The following is a 22,050-nucleotide window of genomic DNA, read 5'->3' as shown; positions in this document are numbered from 1 at the left end:
AATTGAAGCTCGGTGGGCGGTTCCTACCATCGGCATCTTGGCAGAGGCATGCATGTCGTCTCGCCCAGAAAATACAGATATGGGCAAAGAGGTGGAGCTGAGAGGGGAGCTAACCAGCTAACAGAGGTAAAGCAGGCTAAAGCTGAGTCATGTTGTAAACCGGCTAAAACCCGCAGTTGTTCTGCTTTCTTCTTACTGAAGCGGGAGATCACGTACCTGTCAATTTAAAAGGACACGCCCCTAAATATGCTGAATTTTAAGATTAAATTACTTTTAAACGGGTGAGTAAGAAAAAAAATCACTCCCCCACAGATGTCATGAAGGTAAACTTGACCTATTAACCGAAAATGGATTTCTGAAGCAGACTGTAAACATGTTTATTTCTGCTGTGAAGTTGGTCTTTTTAACATGGGAGCCTAAGGGCATTCGTTCTGTTTTGCAGCCCCGAGTGGATGAAGGGGGAACTGCAGTTTAATGCACCTCCGCTTCACTTTAAACCGCCAGGGGTTGCCGCTTGATGCAAACACATCCACGTGAACGAAGCATCACATTTTCTTCCAAAAGCAACAGCTTTTCAGTACATTAAACCAAAAAATGATCATTTGTAGCACCACACTGTGATTCAAAGTCCTGCTTTCCTGTCAAAAGTTTTAACAAACAAATCTATTTTATGTATGTCATCCTACAATCTTTAATCAGCTGCAATGTTTGTTTCCAGCCTCAGGATTTTCCCTTGTATTTCATAGCAGAACATGCTTTAAATATTGTGACTTTTATCACGAGTAAAAGCTTCATCTTTAAACACAAAGCTCTTCTAGCTGTAACAGCAGCACAAACAGGCAAAATACTGGACAGATTGCAAGCTTTAACTACAGCAAATAAAAGACAAAGCTTGTAGAGTAGTACACTAAAAGTGTGCATCAGTTTCATCGAGAATAATTAAACTAATTATTTATTAAGCGTAGGACAGCAATGGGTCTTTATATGTTTATCAAATCCCTCTTAAAATGACCTTATAATTTACTTGTTAGAGCTAACACTGTGCCATGTACAGTTCTGAGTAAGCACGCCAACTTTGACAAATGGTTTGTGACACACACGGCTTCATGCTGGATTGGATTCCACTGAGGGAAAAATGAAAGGGCTTGGGCTAATTTGGTGTAAGATGCAAACACATTTGTTGACATGACAGGATTTTGCAATAGTAATTGCAGCAATAGACTGCGGCACAGCCAGAGCATCTGTTTTCCCATGTCGCCGCCTTAATGATTGAGAGACTTTTCATTACTGTTAATGTCTGCTTGTCTCAGGTCATATTCTTAATGCTTTGTTTTTTTCTCTTTAGACATCTGCAAATGGGTACATCTGGGCTCAAATCCTGTTGCTACAGCACAACTTTAGCTTCACGTTTCACCTCCTCCCTTTTCTGGGGTGGTGCTGAAACTACAGCAGCCCTCCACCAGATTTAGTTGTAGCTGAAATGAAGCTGCCATCTTTCCTGTGTCTGAAAGAGCTTGTGGGTGGAGAGGAGGTGTAGCCTAAATTTGAATCAAGGTCATATTTCCTCAGGCATACAAAATGTAGGCCAAGTTTACCATTTTTCCACAGCAGGCGATGTGGAGAGGAATTCATGTGAAGTTACTGTAATTCATACATTTGGGAAAAATACGTGTTTAATGCTGCTTTAGCTGTTGTTAACAAAGTGCTAATATCTCTGGGTTTTCCTCAGATATATGGAGGCTGTCTTTTGTAAAACCTATCCTACTGAATATTTTGGTTGTTGATTTTTCCCTCAGGTGCAGATATCATAAACAAAACGTGCATTTTTAACTACTTTCACTCATTAATGTCACGATATAATTCATGACAAAACTTTTGTAATAAATGTAATATTTGCATAAGCCCCTATTTTAGCTTGGTATAATTATGTTCTGGCAATGTGTGTAAGGGAGTGGAAGGGTGTTCATCATTTTTATGTGATCATTTGTCCACAGGGTACTAAAAATTAAAGCAGCGTAAACACCGGGAGACATGTTTTAGCATTTAGTCATCAGGAATTTCCCTGCATGTGAAAGGTGTAATAAGTAAAAGGAGAATGCTTTACACTTTGTTTTTCCTTTTTCTGTTGAAGTATTTTGCAAAGCTCTTTAGTCGGGTCTCATTTCTTTTTATTTTTCTTTACTATTTAAAATTCTTTCCAAGTGATTGTGTACAACAGACACTATTTTTAATGTTTTTCAAAGATTTTCTTTGCACCGTAAGTGACACATGACCATTTTTCAGAAGAATGTGGTTTTTTTTTACGTTTGTTACGCTACTTAAACACTAATTTGTAAAACATTCAGGCATTAAACAGGCACCTAACACAAGGACTGAGCAACATTGGCTACAAAAGAACCACCCCCAAAATAAAAACGACTAAGTTGTATTTAATTTATTTTCTTGCTTTTTTGTTCCCTAAGCACATTATTTCTTTCCATTTCTTAAATGTTATTTATGAAAAATGCCAAAGAACTCACAAAGTAACGCTGTAGGAATCTGGACTTCTTCATAATGCTTCGCAATTCATCTGCAGAAAAAAATAAATCCAATACAACTATATATATATATATATATATATATATATATATATATATATATATATATATATATATATATATATATATATATATAAAATCTGCATTTATGGGTGAATAAATGAATACAACTTCTAACTTGGCACAAAGTTTTTGCCTTAAGCTTTGTATTTGAGGATGTTCTCTTCAGGTGTGGTTTGTGGTCTGATTTTTACCTTCCTAAGCAAGCATCAGTCAGAGTGATGGCATGTTCATGTTAAATCATGTTAAATTGCACAGAGGTGATGTAACATGCAAATCATAGCAGGAGAAAGTGAAATGAAAAATACTGACACACAGAATGTAAAACCATATCTGTCATTTAAAATGAACTTTACTTATCCTGACATGTTTGTGTTGTTTTTATGTGTTTTTTTTCCACAGAATGGCACAAAGAAATCCTGGGATTTCATGCGAACCCACGACAGGTAAAGCACTGTTACTTTTCAAATGTTAAATGTATGAAGTGACTGCATCCACACGCCCTCTGTGTGCAGTGAGATGATGCAGCTTGCTGATAAACAAATAAAAAGAGACCTCGTTGATGTGGCATGAAACAGCTGTGTTTGGCTTGAATAGCGAATGAATAGCTTAACTGTAGATGTCTGGCACTAATAAATCTCTGTAACATGCATGTTCATGTCTGAAGACATTCTGCAATCCCACATGATTGTCCCTAAAGTAGTTGGCGCACACATCAGCATGAATTTGGTGATCTGACTGCTTGACCTTAATTTGTTTCAGTTTACCCTGAAATCTTTCTCATATTTTGCCGTTTTAATGGATATTTTTCCTGTGAAAATGAGGATTTTTGTCAGTGTTAACTTCTAATTGAACCCTTTTGCAACCCTTAGTGATGCCGTGTTAAATAAGTAACTTGTGTTTTATGGTAAAAGTTAGGCTTACTGGTGTTTTCACTCATGTCATTATAAGGATTTCTGCCCTTTATTTATTTATTTTTTTTTATACCTTTTATGATCAGTTATCTCTTAAGAGGTGTTCTTTTTTGAGGATAGTCAATATAAACAGACCTAGTTTTATGGGACGTAGTGAGTCATTACTCGACATGAAATAAAATGGCTATAAAAGTCTAAGCTTCATGGGAGACACTTCAAGAGAAATACCACACATTTGTGCCAAAACCCCAGTTCCTCTTCTTAGTCTACCATGACGCCCTGAGGTAAGTTTCGGGTCATTTCAGTGCTCTGTCCTCCACTCCTGACCCCAAAGAAATGTCCTTTTTAAAAGATAGTACCCCTGAGAGAACAGCAGTAAACCTCAAACCTGGATTTCCAGCAGAAAATTGTCCATGAGAACATCCAGCTCTGCCCAAGGTGGAAATTCTGCTAAGATGTTACTGCATGCCTTTAATGGAGCCTGGATTGTTTTGCTTTTTTCTTGAAGTGGGGATAACATATATATTCTTTTTATTTCTTCACATATTATTTTGACACTTCTCGTCTTTCTATTTTTCCGTTGTTACAAACCAGATGTTTGTCACAAAACAGAACATGTGTTATTAACCATCATCCACGCATAACATGGGATTTCTGATTGCAAATTAGATGAAGTCAGGCTTTAAAATGATAAGAAAATGAACTGAGCTTTCTGTTGTGAGACATCAGATGCAGAATGACGCATCTCAGAGCAGCTTAACTGATCTGAACTAATGGAGTCAACAGAGCAGACTTGGTATTAACCTAGATAAACGGTTTAGATGTAAAATTATAATTACATGCAGTAGCTATTAAATCCCATCATATTCCAGCGAAGACTACAGCTTATTGCATTGTCCACGAGATGCGAGAACTTTTTTTCTTGCTCTCGAGGCCACAAGAACAAGAAAACTTTTCTTTTTGTTTGATTCATTCATACTCTACAAGAAGCTTCGTCTGCAGTGAGGCGGGGACCACTGCGGGGAGCGATGTCTACTTTTATGGTCAGTGAGCCTGGCTATCTGATATTTAATATGAAACTTCATGCACATGCATGGGTCCGTGTGCTGAAATGTCACACGTAAAAATTCTCATGCTGTCTTTCCACCTTAATCAGTTGTTTTATTAAATCAATCTGTTTTAACTGCATCAGCAAATATGTGGAAGAGAAACGGTCAGCTTCATGCTTTTCTGTGTTAACCGCGCCCACCTCAAATGTCCAACCAATCACACAATACATCTCGGAGCCGCACAAGAACAAGGTTCTGCCAGCCCGATGTGTCAAGACAATGTCCATGAGAACAACATAACATAATTTTCTTCTCAGGGTCTCTAGAATAAGAAAAAGGTTCTCGCTTCTCATAGAGTGGATAGATACATGGATAACAGCTAGCTCATTGTCAGAGACACAGGGAGGAACAGTATCCATTGTATCTGATAGTTTTGGTTTTTTTAATCATTTAGTCATTACAATGGAAAAATCACAAGTTGGGTTGACACCATAGACTGTATATAAAAAGATGGAAGTAGCCTCTGTGACGTCACCCATAGGTTTCGGAAGAGCTGAATTGAACTTGGTGGGCTGTTCCTACCATCGCCATCTTGGCAGAGGCATGCATGTTGTTTCGCCCGGAAAATACAAATATGGGGAAAGAGGTGGAGCTGGGAGGGGGGCTGTGAGCGTCTTGGTGGATGATTGACATTGAGTGAACTCCAAGATTTTCTGTAGCTAAGAGCTAACTGGGCTAACCCGGGATAACAGCAGCTAACCAGCTAATGGAGGTAGGCGGGCTAAAGCTACATTGTTAACCGGCTAAAAACCGCAGTTGTTATACGTTCTTCTGACTTAAAGTGGGAGATCATGTACCTGTCAATCAAAAGGACATGCCCCTAAATATGCCAAACTTTGAGATTAAATTACTTTTAAACAGGGGAGTTAGAAAAAAATTTACTCCCCCCACAGTTTTCATGAAGGTAAACCTGACTAGGGCTGGGTATCATTCAAAATTTTTCGATACTGGTACCGGTACTGATACCTTCACTTCAATACCGGTTCATCAACGATACTTTTTTCGATACTTAACAAAAATAAAATTACACATTATCAATAAATTCTGAGTTTTATTTTTCAGCTTTGGCTTTCTCACACTCAAAAATCAGTTTTCCAACATCAATTTAAATGCAAATTTTTTGTGCAAAAGAACAGTTGCAAACAAGTTACAAAGCAGCATCTGGTGCTCATTGCTGCAGACTAAACACCCTCAATTTTCCTGAAAAAGAATTGCTAAGTAAAGCCTCACTAAAATTTAACATGTCTGCTTTCTCAGGTAGGAGACATGCACGCTCCAGGCTGATGGTGTCCCCAGCAGTAGAGAATGTACGCTCTGAGGGTGTGGATGATGCTTGCACACAAAGATACCTAGTTGCCAAGTTTGATAATATTGGCAAAGTATCCCTCACATTCCACCACCAGGTTACTGGATTCACTGAGGTTAGGGTGGATGGCAGATCCCTGTAATGCTGTATTTCTCTCTGAATTGTCTGTGCAGTGGTTAGAGTATCCTCTTGTCTCCTTTCAACTGCCATGTCCTCGTCAGCAAATAGCTCCTCAAGGGCAGAGAGCTTTGGCTTCTTCTGGAAACAAAAAAAAAAAAAGGAAAAAAAAGAGAAGCAAACGACAATCAGCCTTGGTGTCAGTCAATTTCCTTAAAATAATAAATGGGGGAATTATATATATAACATTATGTATGTATATATATATATATATATATATATATATATATATATATATATATATATATATATATATATATATATATATATATATATACACATACACATACATACACACATTCATGCTATATTACCACTGTTGCTACTGCAGCTGTACAGTCTTCATCAGAGGAGTCATCATTAACATGGTCACCAGCAATGGTGTCTTCAAGGTTCTGTTTCAAGTTCTGGGCCTGGACCCTGGTCTTTACACCCTCATTCTGTATTCAATAGATTATATGAGTCATATACACTGATATACTACAATGGAAGAGGAAAGGAATACGACCAACAACAATAAACACCTGTTGTGAGGTTCTGCTCATGAGCTCCTCCTCCAATCTGGTCCACACTCCATCGGCCACTTTAGACTTGAATCTCGGGTCTAAGGCTGTGCCCTCCTCTAAGAACTGCTTGATGCTCTCATCCTGCACAGCAAAAACATGCTATAGTAGTTATGTCTGTTTGAGTATATTTAATGAAAACAACAGAGAAATCAGAATTTTGTTACACACTTGGTATCGTTTTGAGAGGTCTTCCCAGATCTTCTCCTTTATGGACTGTGTAAAGGTAGAGTCCTCATCAGTGACTGTAAAGTGCTGCTGGAGCTTCCCCAAGATGGGTAGAATCTGGCCCAGAGTTGGACTCCTTTCAGCAGAGATGCAGATGGTTGACGTATAGAGGACCTTCATAACTTTGACAAACTGTTCTGCTTTTCTGTAATCGTCATCAGAAAGTCTCTCCAGTCTGAAAAAAGTACACATTGTTTTTTGTAGCTACAGCCTTTTGAGCACTTTAGCTTACATTGAAAATGGAATAAGGTAATATCAATGTACTTCCTTATCTACAATACCTGTCCTTCTCCATTGGTTTTTTTAAACGAGGGTCCATGGAAGCTGCCTGGATAGCAGGGAACTGCTCCAGAAATCGCTCCACCATCAGAAACAAGCTGTTCCACCTGTTCTTCACATCCAGAATGACAGCATGTTGTGGAAGACCTAGAGAGAGCATGTGTTTGGTTGTCAAATAGGTTGTCTTTGTGTAGTAGTAGTAGTAGTTCAATAACTGATTTAGCCATGGAATTTTGCTCCAACTTTAGTCTGTTTCCATTTCCAGACTTACCGAGAAGATGCTGCTTCTCTTTTAGGACAGGTTTAGCCAAGCTACACCTCTTAACCACACCACCATAGCTCTGATCCTTCCTGCTCACCTGGAGACTGCTGGTATAGTGTACAACTTTTGAGCAGCAATGTTTAGAGTATGAGCAAAGCAGCCAATTTTTCGAATGCTCATTTTTTTTACTGCTACATCCATATTAGCTGCATTGTCTACAGTAATGGCAACAACTTTTTCCTTGATATTAAATTCATCAAGAATATCCCCTATTTCCTCAGCTATTACAGCCCCTGTCTGTGATGTGTAGACTGCCCTGGTATGCAGGATTTTCTCCTTCATGGCACCCTCTCTCACGTAGTGGACTGAAACAGTCAGGTAGTGGTCCTGTGCCACACTGGTCCAGCCATCTGCAGTCACAGCTACATCCCTGACGTCTTGCAAAAAAAAAACAAAACAAAAACATTATCTAAGCTGTAGCTGAGAGATAACTAATCAACAATAGCTTTTGAGGCTTACTTACCTCCACCATGGAGCCTCCACTGTGGAAAAAGGCAGCAAACCTTTAACAATAAAGTTTGTAACTGCCCTGTGGCACTCATCTTGTTTTTCTTTGGACAGTTTTCCTTTTTCAGCCAGTGTGAAAGGATTCACATTGGCTGGCCTTGTCTTCCTCCCACCATGGTGAACTGGATCAGCAGTTTCTGTGAGGAGAAAATAAACAACACACCTAAAATAAGATGTACTCTTCAACCAATCGACCGACCTAACAGATAACCTCTTATAAAGATGCTAATATCAGTCACTGTCGTTCATTTGTTAGCTTTCTAGCTCAGTAGCCATAAAATAAAGCTACACAACAATATATCCAGAACGTGATAAAGTAACATTTTAGTCATCTCGGTGCATCTTTTTAGTTGCAGTAACGTTAACGTAAGTAAACAAACATAACGTTGGCCCAATTTTGCTAAACGTTAACTTACCTGTTGAAATCCCAGACACAGCGCCGTCGTCGGTCCGCTCGGGTAAAACGGGGTCCGGTGGTGCAAGTTTTGGAGGCCCCCCAGTCTCTTCAACGTCCTCAGGCGGACTTGAATGATGTGAGGACGACGCATGCGGTCCACTCTTCTTGCAGTCAAACACGGAGCAACTTTCTGCCCTTAAATTGATTCCGTGCACATTCAAATGCTTCATCAAATTCGTCGTGTTACCAGCCTTAGCAACTATTTGTTTTTGGCAAATATTGCACCGCGCACTGTTGGCGTCAATCTTGCTAAAATGGAGCCACACTTTTGACCTGGGAGGCATTTTTTCCCTGCTTTGATAACACACGCGCTATAGTTAGCAACACAAATACACGTGAACCTTGTTGTGGGCGTAACCACACGGTATTGTCTCTATGTGCCCGAACCACATGTGGCATTACAGCCAATCATCGGCAGCATTGTCAGCTCTCGTTCCTGTTATTAACCCTTAAAGGCACCGAAACTTGGCACCGACAGGCACATCATATTTTGATACTGTTTAGTATCGAAGTTTTTCGGTCGGTGTAATAAAAGAACCAAAGTTCGGTACCCAGCCCTAAACCTGACCTATTAACCGAAAATGGATTTCTAAAGCAGACGGTAAACATGTTTATTTCTGCTGTGTAGTTGGTCTTTTTAACATGGGAGTCTAAGGGCATTCGCTCTGTTTTGCAGCCCCGAGTGGATGAAAGGGGAACTGCAGTTTTATGCTCCTCCCCATTGGCATCACTTTTAACCGCCGGAGGCTATGTCAATCTTTCATATATGGTCTACGGTTGACACAAAAAGTTAAAAATGACGTCACAAATGATAATTTTTAGACATTTACAAATATTTAAAGTTTGCACCAAGTTTAATTTAATTATTTTAAGGGATAATTAAATCATATCAGGCACACACTGCAGAACTTTTGCAATTTTCTCCATCATGCTAATTTAGCATATATCTTGCATCCTACCAAGTGGCAACCTTTGACCGTTAAAAGTGAAACCTATGCAGAGGTGACAAAAATTGCAGTTTCCCCCCTCATCCACTAGGGGCTCCAAAACAAAGCAAACCCCCATAGAGTCCTATGTTAAACAGGCTAACTTCACGGCAGAAATAAACATGTTTACAGCCTGGTACAAAAAAACATTTTCGGTTTCTTAGCTCAGATTTACCTTCATGACACCTGCGGGGGGAGTGAATTTTTTTCTAAATCCTCCATTTAGAAGTAGTTTAATCTCAAAATTTGTCATATTTAGGGACGTGTCCTTTTGATTGACAGGTGCCCGATCTCCCGCTTCAAGGGAGAGGATTGTAGAACAACTGCGGTTTTTAGCCGCTTAACACCGTTACTTAGCTTCAGTCTGCTTACGTCTGTTAGCTAGTTAAATCCTGTTAGGTTTGGGTTAACTCGGTTAGCTCCGAGCTTGCATATCCTTGCTGAGTCAGCGATATTGCGTGTTCAAAACAGCCAGTTCCTTATTATACCGTGAAGTGAAACGACACATCGGGTCTCGGAAGTTAAAATTGTAAAGTGCAGTTTCTTAGTCTGTATAAATGCACATGATAGATGTCACTGTGTCATTGAACAAGTCAAGGACACAAAGTTTTAAGGTCAAAAAGTTACATAATGCGTCTTTAAAATCCTAATCTCCAGGTTTTTGAGTCAGCAGTTTTCCCAATGTTAGAGTTCAAAGGGTTAAAGTTTAAAAATGGTGAAAAGTTTATTGAAAACCTTGGCTAATTGTGAAAAATTGGCAAATCATAGCTCAAAATTCTGCTCACATATAACCTGGGCTTTGTAATGGATTCTAAACTAAATTATTTTATCCAAGCTCACAGTTTAAAATACAAAAGTTTGAGCTAAATAAATTCTGTTAGTTCATATACACAATTTTCAAGACAAAAATGTGGATCAGGTTATTTATTACCTGAGTTTACTGACTCATTCTTTGTTTTACGCCAGTCATCCAGATTTTTAGACTTTATCTTGCAAATTTTTATGGTATACAAATGAGATACTTATGAAAGTCAGGAAACCTGATGTTGATGTCTGTGGTCTCAAGATTCATCAAGACCATTCTTCAAGACCAACATCTTTTCATTTGAGATTATATTGAATATTTTACCAATCCCCTGACTGGGTGGGATGTTGAATATTCTGCCGCTTGAGCTGCATGTTTGGATAGAACAATGAATACAGAAAACTTTTGTCATATCTTCAGTTGTAGCACAACATTTGACTCATGTTACTCATACCATTTAAACCCATAGATGATAAATTAAGCCAGTGCTAGCTGATGGCAGTCATTGTCTATGCTCTAGCATAAAATGGTGGATTATATATCACTTAACCCAGTTTCCCCTTGTGGGACTGGGGCTGAATGATAACATCTTGATGCCATAAGCGTTCTACCAGTAGTTACCTTGAGTTGTGCTCATGATATATCTGTAAATAACCCAGTTTTGCCACTGTTGAGCCAAAATCCCCACAGAATAAGCTTAACTATGCATGAAAAGTACTGCACGTCCGTTTAGCCTGTCTTGGTTTCACCATAAGAGCTCTTTTTCCACTGGGAAGCAGTCGAACATTAATGGTGTGTAAAAGCACTACACAGCTTAGACCTGGCACAAGGGACAGCTCCCATGCTTCAGGCTGGTGTGTCCTACTTTTAGTGTAGATCTTCCACATTATTGTACTCAGATTTATCCACCATCTTACTTATACTTCTCATACCAAGATTGTTTCCCGTGTCTTTACACATTTTTCTTCTTTTTCTATTAAATTGTTTTGATTGCTTGGGAGTTGGGAGTTCAGTTTCTTCGTCTTAGATAACTGTGGAAGATGAACTAAAATTATAGCTGGGGTAGGTAATATTGGGGAGCTAGCAACATTTGAAAGTGGCACCCCCCTCTCTCTCTCTCTGATTGTGCTCTCGCTGGATCCAAGGCTTTTTTATTCGCAGCTTTTTCCACCAACGATTTTCTCTTTCTCAACTGTTTAGCGGGAGGAGGCAAATAAACAGACCCAGGTTGGGGAAATCCTATATTTTCTCAGCCATTGCTGCCTTCAGAGTTTCTTCTTCACTACTTTGTATTTTCATCCTAACATGTTATTTATAAGCTGGGTATGCACTGCGGGAGGGGGAGGAGGGGAGCCGGGAGAAAAAGCTTACAAAATAGAAGAAATGAACAACTCCATTTTGGTTCGAACTTTTGGATTGGTCAGAGTTTTTACAGATTTACAGTAAACTGAAGGGTCTAACTAAACTTTTTATTGGTCATGATTACAAAATGTATAGACTACCATCAGGACGAGGAACCAGTTCAACCACAGGAAAAAAAAACATCTCTCTGGGCAAAATTACCTACCCCAGCTTTAAAAGCCCTGCATTGAGAAGCCATATGTTCTTCTGGGAGCAAAGAAGTTAAAAAAAGGTTTTCTCTCTTTCAGTGGAGTCCAAGCAAAGAAAAGCATTGATTGAAAGAGTAGGTGGACCCACGAGTCCAAGCAGTGTCCTAGCTGGGGTTTTGAGACCTTTTAAAATGGATCAAGAGCTTTTAATCAATGGAAAAGACACAACTGACCTTTCACATTTGTATCAAGTTAAGAGGCTGCTGGAAGAGCCACATAAGGATATTTTGTCTCCGCAGTTTTGATCTAAAATCATTTAAAAGATCATTCACATTTCAGTTTGTTTAAAACTGTGTTTGTTATTACTTTGGTTTTATTATTTGCAAAAAATATTCACTAATCTAATGACTAAAGTTTGGAAATGGATCATGTCAAAAAATAGATCCAGTTCAGCATTGAACCAAAGCAGACATGTTGCAAACAACCCCCTAAGTAATCATGGAAAAGCCTGTGGGTCTGAATAACTTCAGCGATCCCCTGCTGCACATCGGCATGTCAGTCATTTCAGAGCTTTTTATTACTTTAAAATATCTGACTTGTAGCCACAGTTCCACAAAAAATGCTAGGTAATCTGGTTTTACTACAGGGTTTTTAAATGGTGGATTGGTGTGTGTTCATTTTGTAGTTTTGACTTTTGGACTAATAATCATATTCTGTTTTTATTCAGTGTATTTAGTTAGCTAAAAACCAGGCGTGTCATCCGTAACATATGGTGCTAACAGCAGTGGCAAAAATGAAAGACAAAAAAGTAGCAATGATTATTTGACATTAAATCAGAGAATGGATAGAAAGCAGTGACCACAACTGTAATCTGTGATATTCGACAAGTAAGAATAAATCATGTCAGTTAATTTTACTCAATAATCAAAATACAAACAGACAATAAATCATTATAAGCTCAGGAGCTGCAGCTAGTCATTGTAACAGCAATCTCCCAGTTCCCTTTCAGCCTGGGAAAGACAGGGCAGGGCTTCCTGCTGCCTCAGATGCATCCGCTTTCCCAACGCAGACCCCAGGCCTGAAGTCTCCACAGGCAGCGACATTCACATTAACATGTGCACAAACACACTCTGTCACAGAAGTGACCCAGCTACAGTTCACGCTGACCTTCCTTCTTGTTTTATTTCCATCTCCTGGTAGTGATGAGTCACATTCTCAATGATGTGACCCTCTGATCCTTGGATTTTCTTTCTTATTTTAGAAAGCTGTTAAGTTTGGCAGGGCACTTCTTTTATTTTTAGCAGTACACAACAATGCAAAGATAAATTTAGTGAGACATTGCATTGTAACAGGGGGTTGCTTTAAGTTTGGAGATGGTAGTAAACGCTTGTAGTCGTGTGAAAAATTAGGCTGTTTTCTTAATTTTATTGATTTCTCACAAGATAATGTTGAGTAGTTTATCTTCGGGATTACAGCATATTGTTTATTTATTTTTAAACTATAGCCAGGTGCCAAAATGCTGATAATGAAAAATAAGTAATCCTCCCTTTGTCTAAACCTAGATTTGATTTTTCAGACGTGTGTCTGTGGGCTTGTCAGGTTAGATCAGGCGTGTCCAAAGTCTGTCCTTGAGGGCCGCTGTTCTGCAGGTTTTCACTGTGTCCCTTTTCCAACACACCTGGCTTCCATTAAGGGTGCATTCACATCAGGATAGTCTGCTAGACTCGGTCCGATTGGGGACTCGGCTCAGTTATGGGAGGTGTATCCATTCAGACCGAGTTCGCGTTCACACAGCACTTTGGTCAAATGCACCAAACCTTCACAATAATATATCCCCACTCCCACCAAAGGTGGTGCTGCTCTAGTATTTAGGAAAAAGAGAGAACAAAACCCACGTGAAGAAGAAAACTGTTTCCTCGACCTGCGAGCTAAAAATGTAGCACAAAACTATCGCTGTTTTAAGTTTTTTTAATTTTATCTCATGCAAGTATACTGCAGAAATACACTGCAACAATGACCGCAGTATGAACAACAAATGAGGCAGATGACTTATAACGCGATTGCTATGTATTTAATCACAATGCAACGCAACATCAAATGCAGGAAGACTTTTTTGCAGTTCGCTTCCTGTATTTGGTCTGCTTGACCAAGACCTGCGTTTGTAGGCGGACACTTCTTTGGTCCGAATCAGAATTTGTTTTGCGCATTCACAGCTTCACAAACAAAGCTGATTTTCCGAGCAAACGGACTAAGATTCAAATAAAAAAAAAAAACCCGATGTGAATGTACCTTTAATAATCACCTTTAGCAATGATTACAGCATAATTTGCTGTGCACTATTTCAATAAGCTTCTGGAAGATGTTTTTGATGAGTCTTACAGCTGCTCAAAGGCTTCTCCAGCACATCCCAAAGATCCTGATTGGGGTTCAGATCTGGACTCTGGTGTGAAAATGATGTCTCATACTTCCTGAAATACTCTTTCACAAGTTAACGTCGATGGCTTCTGGCATTGTCATCTTGGAATAAAGCTGTGCCATCGATGGAATGACCTGTTCATTCAGTATATTCAGGTAGTCAGCTGACCTCATTCTTTGGACACATAAAGTTGCTGAACTGGCAAACTCATGCAGCCCCAGATCATAGCACTGTCCCTGCAGGTTTGTGCAGTAGCCTAGCATGATGGGTACATCACTACATCTCCCTCTTATCTTGTTCTGATGCTCCCATCCCTCTGGAACAGGGTAAATCTGGACTCATCAGACTACTGACCTTCTTCCATTGCTCCAGAGTCTAATCTTTATGCTTCCTAGCAAATTGAAGCCTTTTCCCTGGTTAGCCTCACTGATTAGTGGTTCTCTTATTGCTACAAAGCTGTTCAGTCCCGATCTCTTGAGTTTCCTTCACATTGTACACGTGGAAATTCTCTTAATGTTGGTTTTCTTTCATTTGATTTTACCAAAAGTTTAAGTGATCAACAATCCTGAGCATTATTTTTTTCTGGGACTTTTTTCATGCAAGGTGATGGTTCCCCACTCTCTTTCCTGTTTATACAATACGTTGGACAGTTCTTAACCCAATTTAGTAGTTTCTGCAATCTCCTGAGATGTTTTTTTCTGTTTGATGCCAGTAATTTGATCCTTCTGGAACCGAATTGTAAAAAATCTGCAAAGAAATGGGGTCAAATTTCTAACTAAAACATGTCCTGAATGAAATGTTTGCAAATTATTTCTTTAATTAAAAAACTTAATCTCTCATTTTCATATTTCTAGAGCATAAATGGAAATTATGGTCATTTTTTTTTTTATTCCTCTTAAATTAAGAAATGCTAACAGCAATTAGAAAGCATTTTCTCTTATCCTGTTTTTAGGAACAATGTTTCATACAATCAAGCTAAACACAGATAATCATGTAGTATATGAACAACTTATTCTTTGTGCAAAAACCTTGGAATATAGGTGGTAATAAAAATGCAAGATTTGTATACGAGTTTCAGTCATCCCCTTCCACACAACGCATCAAAAAATCAATATAACCGAAGTGTGTGTTTCTGTGAAAGTAGCCCCCACTCCTTTTTCTCAAAGGGTGAATATTTGCTTGTTCTGACATGCGCCCCCCCCCCCCCCCCCCCCCCCCCCCCTCCTTTTTGCAGTGTATCAGTGCTGATCTTCAACACCACCTCACACTGTTTTGTCCTCGTCAAGCAGTTCCGTCCAGGTACGTTTTTTTTTTTTTTTTTTCTTTTCTTTTTGTTCTCACAAAGCTACAAACCAGGAGCACTCCTGTACAGTTTATTCATCTTAGTCTTGTCACTAATCTCGATCTAGATTGTTGTACATCCTGTGGGCACTTTCACTGAAAAGGAGGGGGGCACATTACAAACCCTGTTTATTCAACTGAATTGTTGCAACAATGTAGATTCATAAATAGAAAGCAAGAGGCCCCATTACAAAGCAGCCCAACCTCCTTTGTTCAGAGTCGCCAGAGGCTGTTTTACGCCACAGTGTTCTAAATTCAAGGAAGTCTGGGCATTGATTTTTTTTTTTTTAAATTTCTTTTCCTCCCTTCACTTGTCGATCTTGGAAAAAACAGAAGTGTCTACAACCTTTTTAACATTGAGTTCATTGTGGAAAAGAAATGTTTTAAAAGTGTCAATTATACTTCTGTTTTTCACTCAGACACATCAATAATTGATCCTTTTCTCATCCAATTCCAGCTGTATACATGTGTGAGTGGGAAAAGGCCAAGATGCAGCCGCCTCGCGCTGAGGAAAAGACCGAAGAGGGTGCCGCCGAAGCCGCAGCTGCTGAGTCTCAGGAGGGCCAGTCGGCCTCAGCGGGGGAGAGCTCTTCTCAGTGGCCCCCAGCCTCAGCAGGGGTCACCTATGAGCTTTGCGCTGGCTTGGTGGACAAACCTGACCTCCCTTTGGAGGAGATCGCCCGACAGGAGGTGCTGGAGGAGTGTGGCTACGATGTGCCAGCTTCTAAGCTGAAGAGGATCACTTCGTACAGGTCAGACAAAAAAACTTCCCGTGAAAGGTTTGTGTTGAGACTCATAACTATGGTTCTTACCTGGTGACACAACTGAAAATGTCTCATTGCAGTTTTATTATCTTTTTTTTTTTTTTATCACATTATATAACTGGTTAAATCACTCCTATTAGATTAAACCCCTCTTATCTTCTGTCCTTTTTCTTCCTCATTCACATTTCCAATATCTTTACTTCCTTAACTTTTGTTCATCAAAAAATAACCAACATTTAAAGCTTTTTTTTTTTTTTTTTAATAGAGTTGTTACGAAGTTTAAGCTTCTATCATAATGTAGAAAAGGCCTTCTCTTCATCTATTGAGCATCAAACCACTGAAACCTTCATGGTTGGATTCCTTTAGACTGAATGGCTCCTCTGAAGGTCTATAGAAACAAAGCAGTTGTGGAAAATCATCTACTTCTCCATTGTTCACCGCCACACCCAGGATGCTGTCCTCAGGTGGAAGGAAAGCTTTTAAAGCTCTGTTTTGTTAGTTAAGAATGGATTTGTAATTTCCCTGTGCATGAACCTGAAAACTGATTGCAACCATTGACAAGCTACAATGGCAAGCAATACTTTTAAGACTGTTAGAGCAACAATCTTAGACGTTAACATGTTTAGGTTAAAACTTTAAATATTCTTAAGCCACAGTATCTTAAATGATAATATTTCTTCTATTAATTTTACCATCCACTTTCTGTTCTTCTAAAACCTAGAAACTTGAGTGTTATTTGCAGAATGTATACACCTGTAAACACATGATAATTTGCAAGTTTAGTTCCATCACTTTCTGTGCCATCCAATGTGTGTATGTTCCTGATAACTTAAGAACCATCACAAATATGAACAATTAACAGGATTCCTTCGCAAGATTTAAGAATCAAGTGATATATAGATGACTACAAAGTTGAGAGATTTCAGTCTGTAGCTTTAAAGCAAAAACCTCATTTATAACTAGAGCTGAGACTAACGATGATTTTAATAGTCGACTAATCTGTAAATCATTTTTTTGATTAGTCACGATTATTTCTGTCACGCCCACCATCTGTGCTTCCAGTTGATGCAACTCTTTTTACATGCTCTTTTTTCACTTCCAGCAAGGTGTTATTAGCAGGAGTGCAAAAACATGTGCAAGGTTCAACTAAAGTCCAGTCAAGATGTGACAGACTTTGTTCAATGTGAAAAACTTTCTTTAATATGTTTAAGATTTATCAAAGTGTTGAAATGTTGCAGGGAGCATTGTTGGAACAAATCTTTCATATTTAACTGGGACATTTGCAAATAAATTCCTTTGCTCCTTAAAGTGTGCAGCTTAGACCAATAGTTCACATTGAGCTACCTGCAGAACTGCACGCCATCACACAAGCAACAGCCAACAAACAACAATGGAGCTATATGTTAAATGCTGTATTTGAACCAGTGCCTTGTATGTGTACCTTTGTCCCGGTGCACAAAATGGACCAATTGCTGAGCTGAATTCTGTTTTGTCCAATCACAGGAATGGATTTCAATACATTGACAAAAACTTGAATAACTTGAAAAGTTTAAATGTTACAAAGACCAAAAGTCGTAGAACATATCTCCTGAATGGGTTGAAGAGTTTGATACTTGAATGGTTGAAGTGAGACAAACGGTGTAGGAGGAGTAGCATTTCAAAGATTTTGCAAGAAAAGACAATGGAGACCGGAACCAAGATGAACCGGACACTGCAAACTGGTGCAGAGCTCCAAACTCCCATTGAAGCTGTTTTCAGCTTATTATGCAAAAACTGACCAATCGCTGAGCTGAATTTTTTCAACGTCCAATCTGGATTGGATTTGAAGGACTTTCATCCAATCACAAGGCTGAATTTAATTTTACAAAATGCTAAATATCTCCAAAACTACGAAGATTTCAAATTAAAAAAAAAAATCATAGCACACATGTCCTGAAGGAGCAGCACAGTTTAAGATCTGTATGATTGAAGTAACTTGAACGGTGCAGGACTAGTAGCACGGCAAAAATTGGAGGAATAATATATAATAATAATAATAATAATGATAATAATAATAATGATAATAATAAAATATAAAGAACAGGAACTCAATAATGTGAATGCCCCATGGGCATTCCCATTAATAAAATATTTTAACATCTTAATTTTTGTAGAATTGCATTGAAATTATTACAGTAAAGTAAACAAGGGCAAGAATCCTTTAAAAAAATTCCTGAATCCAAACGGTGATCCAGATCACCACCAAATTTAAATCACTTCTTCCTTTTTGAATTATCGTGAACACAAACAAAGATAAACACCGGTAAAAACGTAACCTCTTTGGCAGAGGTAACAACAGCACATCACTACTCGATAACACTAACTTTGCCACCCGGAAGGCTGGAAACCATGACTCCGGGATGCTTTCGTTTCAGACACTCATGCATGACTGTCGTGCTGCCGTGGTACGCCAACTCAGCGTGGAAGACGACACATTTCACCAGTTTGACACTTTGTTTAGCGTGAAGTATCCCCAAACTTTGGAAATAGGTTGCACCGCTGTCAGTTTTTTCTTTTTTGTTTAAACAAAGACGCTGCACAAAATGACAATACTGCCCCCAGCACTTCCTGTGGTGCTTTGCGTCATTTACCTGGTGTTTAGAGTTCTTATACTGTCTGAAAAGCTGTGGTTGGTAAATGGCGTTAAGTTGCCTGGCGCAGCGTTTTATTACCAAAGCCATTACGGGCGTTTATAATGCGACCCGTTGACAATGGAATTTTGCGTCGATGACTTTTCATTGTCAGCGTTGTCGACAAATCATTGCAGCCTTATTTATAACACTTAGAAACTATGCTAGCTGAAACTAAATGTTATTCCACTTTCTGTTTGCACATCTGCTACATTTGCTCTAACATATTTGTTGATCTGATAAACAACTTGACAACATTTAAAAAAAGGAATTAGGCTGAGAGCTACTAATAAATTAAGCTACTGTATGAGGTTTTAGTATAATGGAAAATCACTCTGCAGGTTAAGTCCAGCCTTGTGAAGCTACAGGCTAGTGTTGTTTTATTAGACTCTCAGAAAACGATAGCAAATTTTCAAAACAATGAACTACAGTAATGCCATAATTTCAATTCAGCTTTATTTGCATAGCGCCACGACACAACAATGTTATCACAGGGCACTTTACATACACACCATTTCGAGCCAATTCATACATAGCCTATTATAGAAACCAACTGATTGCATCGAATCAAGACTTCGATCCAACCCCCATCCTGAGTATGGAGATAATGATAACAACCATCCATTTTTACATGATTTCTAGATCTAGATGTTTTTCTAGATGTTTGTAAGCTGCCCACTTAGTTAGTACCTCACCTTGCTGCTTTTTGCATTTAGCTTGTTTTTAGCATTGACCAGTCGCACCTGAGCCCCTTTTGGTTGCATGCATGAGCAAATGAGCTATTTATATTCGTTTTGTCGTGATAAAACAATGTGCCATTCAAGTATCCGACTAAATTTAGCTTTATGAGAATCTACATGAGTTCACCAGAGGAAAGCGCGCTGCATATTTTGATGAATGGTTGCATGAGGGAGTATAGTGTAACAAGATAAGCTCACATAATTCATCCTAAAGCCAGAGGACAGGCGTTTACAATTCAAGCAGACTTTAGTGCAGACTCCTGAAATGATCAATTAAAAGTGCACAAGTTGTGAAAATGAGCTGGGGGGTGCGCATGAGGCAAACCATCCATCTTAGTCAACATTTTATTAACTGCCTGAAGCTTAACAGAGCTGTTTAAAAAGAGTCAGGAAGAAACCCGTCCCTCATCAGACAGCAGCAGCTGGACAACCATGACTGAATACTCTCATTAGTATGTTTTGGATTTGACTCAGACACCTCCTCCAGCTTTGTTGGTGTTGTCTATGACTGTTGTTATGTGTGGGCTGCTTCCATTGTTTAGACATGTATCATTTTAACCCACATAACACCTATGAGGGTGTTTTTGACAGAACCACTCCATGTAGCAAAGTGCTGTGCGAATAACGGACAACCTCGGGGTAAAGCTGGCTGCAATAGAGAAAAAACATTCTGCTGAGATGGGAAATACATTAGTCAACTCTGAGTGCAAATGGGACATTACATCTCGAGGCATTATGCAAAGTTGTTATGCAGCAGCATTGTTTTGTAAATGAAGAAAAGCAGCAATAAACCTGCAAGTCTAGCTGCAAACGTCGGTTTGAATCCAGGAAGCAGGGTTTTTTGTTATTGTTGTTTTAAGTAACTGCTAATACAGATTTCCATTTACTTTTTCATCCCTACAGGTCAGGTGTAGGTGTAACGGGTGCCAAGCAGACCATGTTTTACGCCGAGGTGTCTGATGACAACTGTGTGGGCGCAGGTGGAGGTGAGCCACGTGAGGGGGAGCTTATCGAGGTGGTCAAAGTCCCGCTGCATGAGGCCATGACGTTCGCCTATGATGAACGTATTCCCAAGACTATGGGAGTCATTTTTAGTTTCATCTGGTTCCACAATAACATGTCTCCCAAGTACAAAATCTCCACCAACGTGTAACTTATCGCCCCGTTCTATCATTTAGTAGAAATTTCAATCAAACACCGGCCCAGTACATCCACTCTTCTCCTTAAGGCTCGTCATCCTGTATTGCCTTTTTGCTTCATGGTACATGATGAAGGGGGGTGGGCCTTGTCTTGTTACCAGCTGGTTTCTTTCTTTCATTCTTTTTATTTATTTATTTGCCCTGGTCACTTTTTGAAATTTAATGGGTTTTTTTTTTTAAATTATTTTCCACAAACAATTTGCCATAGCTGGTTGTCACTGGCACTTTTTCCTCTTCATTTTTTTTTTTTTTTAAAATGCAGATATAGGAATATCATTTCATTTAATGTGCCATCTGTTATGAATGGCTGCATATCACTGATTTCATTTGCCTGCCCTTAATTAAAGGAATGCTCCACTGCTTTTTTCATAGATCTCGAATGTCATCTGCTCGAAGCCGGCCAGCTGTAAGACATGATATTGGTTGAGAAAAAAGCCACCTATCATTCTTTAAAGCTAGTTTCTGCATTCTTACATTTCTGTGTTGATTTTATGCCAAGTTTCTGAGTTAAAATACCACTGATATCGGTGTCTCAGCTCAGATTTTCTTCTAACTTTAAACATATCCAACTCTGCACATAAGAATGTCATGAAATCCACATACTAGAAAACATTGAACTCCATCAATATCACATGTTTAACTGAACCCTTTAAAGCCTAACCTTACAGAGACCAGGCAGAAAAGTCTGTTTTTTAATTGGAAGCTTTCAATTGGCCCTTTAAACAAATCTGAAAACAGTTTAATTTTTGGTATTTTACCATTTATTACCATGTGATGGGTCAGAAGTATTGTAGTGTAATCATCTGCTTTATGGTGTCCACCAGGGTGCAGGAGACCAGGATCATTTGATGATCTACCGGGTTTTGAGTGAAATTTCTACCATAAAGTGATGCAAAATGTCTCAGAAACTGTATGTATCAAATATGATACGTTTGGCTTTATAGGGTTAACATAAACCCAGCATTACCCAACTGTGATCCCAATTAGCAGTGTCTCCCCAGTTAGCTCAGTTTGCATCTTTTTAACACTGAAAACTTCCCCGCAAGTTCTTCTTGGCCACCAACAAGTACACTCATATGAGGTACAAAAGCAGAAAACACAAAAACAGTGGAGTGTTCCTT

The 22,050-nt window shown here is 39.0% G+C and overlaps 1 protein-coding gene across 1 annotated transcript in view; it reads left to right on the top strand.

The window, feature by feature from the left end:
• The window catches only part of nudt14 (nudix (nucleoside diphosphate linked moiety X)-type motif 14), a 29,538-nt gene extending 8,419 nt beyond the window's left edge, over positions 1 to 21,119 (top strand). The window contains exons 2-5 of the mRNA XM_079255526.1: positions 3,000 to 3,043; positions 15,451 to 15,515; positions 16,015 to 16,309; positions 20,634 to 21,119. Coding sequence (XP_079111652.1) covers positions 3,000 to 3,043; positions 15,451 to 15,515; positions 16,015 to 16,309; positions 20,634 to 20,883 — 654 coding nt within the window. The 3' untranslated portion in view covers positions 20,884 to 21,119. The remainder of the gene's footprint in view (positions 1 to 2,999; positions 3,044 to 15,450; positions 15,516 to 16,014; positions 16,310 to 20,633) is intronic.
• The last annotated feature ends 931 nt before the right edge of the window (positions 21,120 to 22,050 follow it).

The sequence above is a fragment of the Telmatherina bonti genome (assembly GCF_933228915.1).
Source record: "Telmatherina bonti genome assembly, chromosome: 16".
Classification (NCBI taxonomy): Eukaryota; Metazoa; Chordata; class Actinopteri; order Atheriniformes; family Telmatherinidae; genus Telmatherina; species Telmatherina bonti.
The sequence above is the reverse complement of the archived record's forward strand: the minus strand, read 5'-3'. Positions and strand labels throughout refer to the sequence as shown.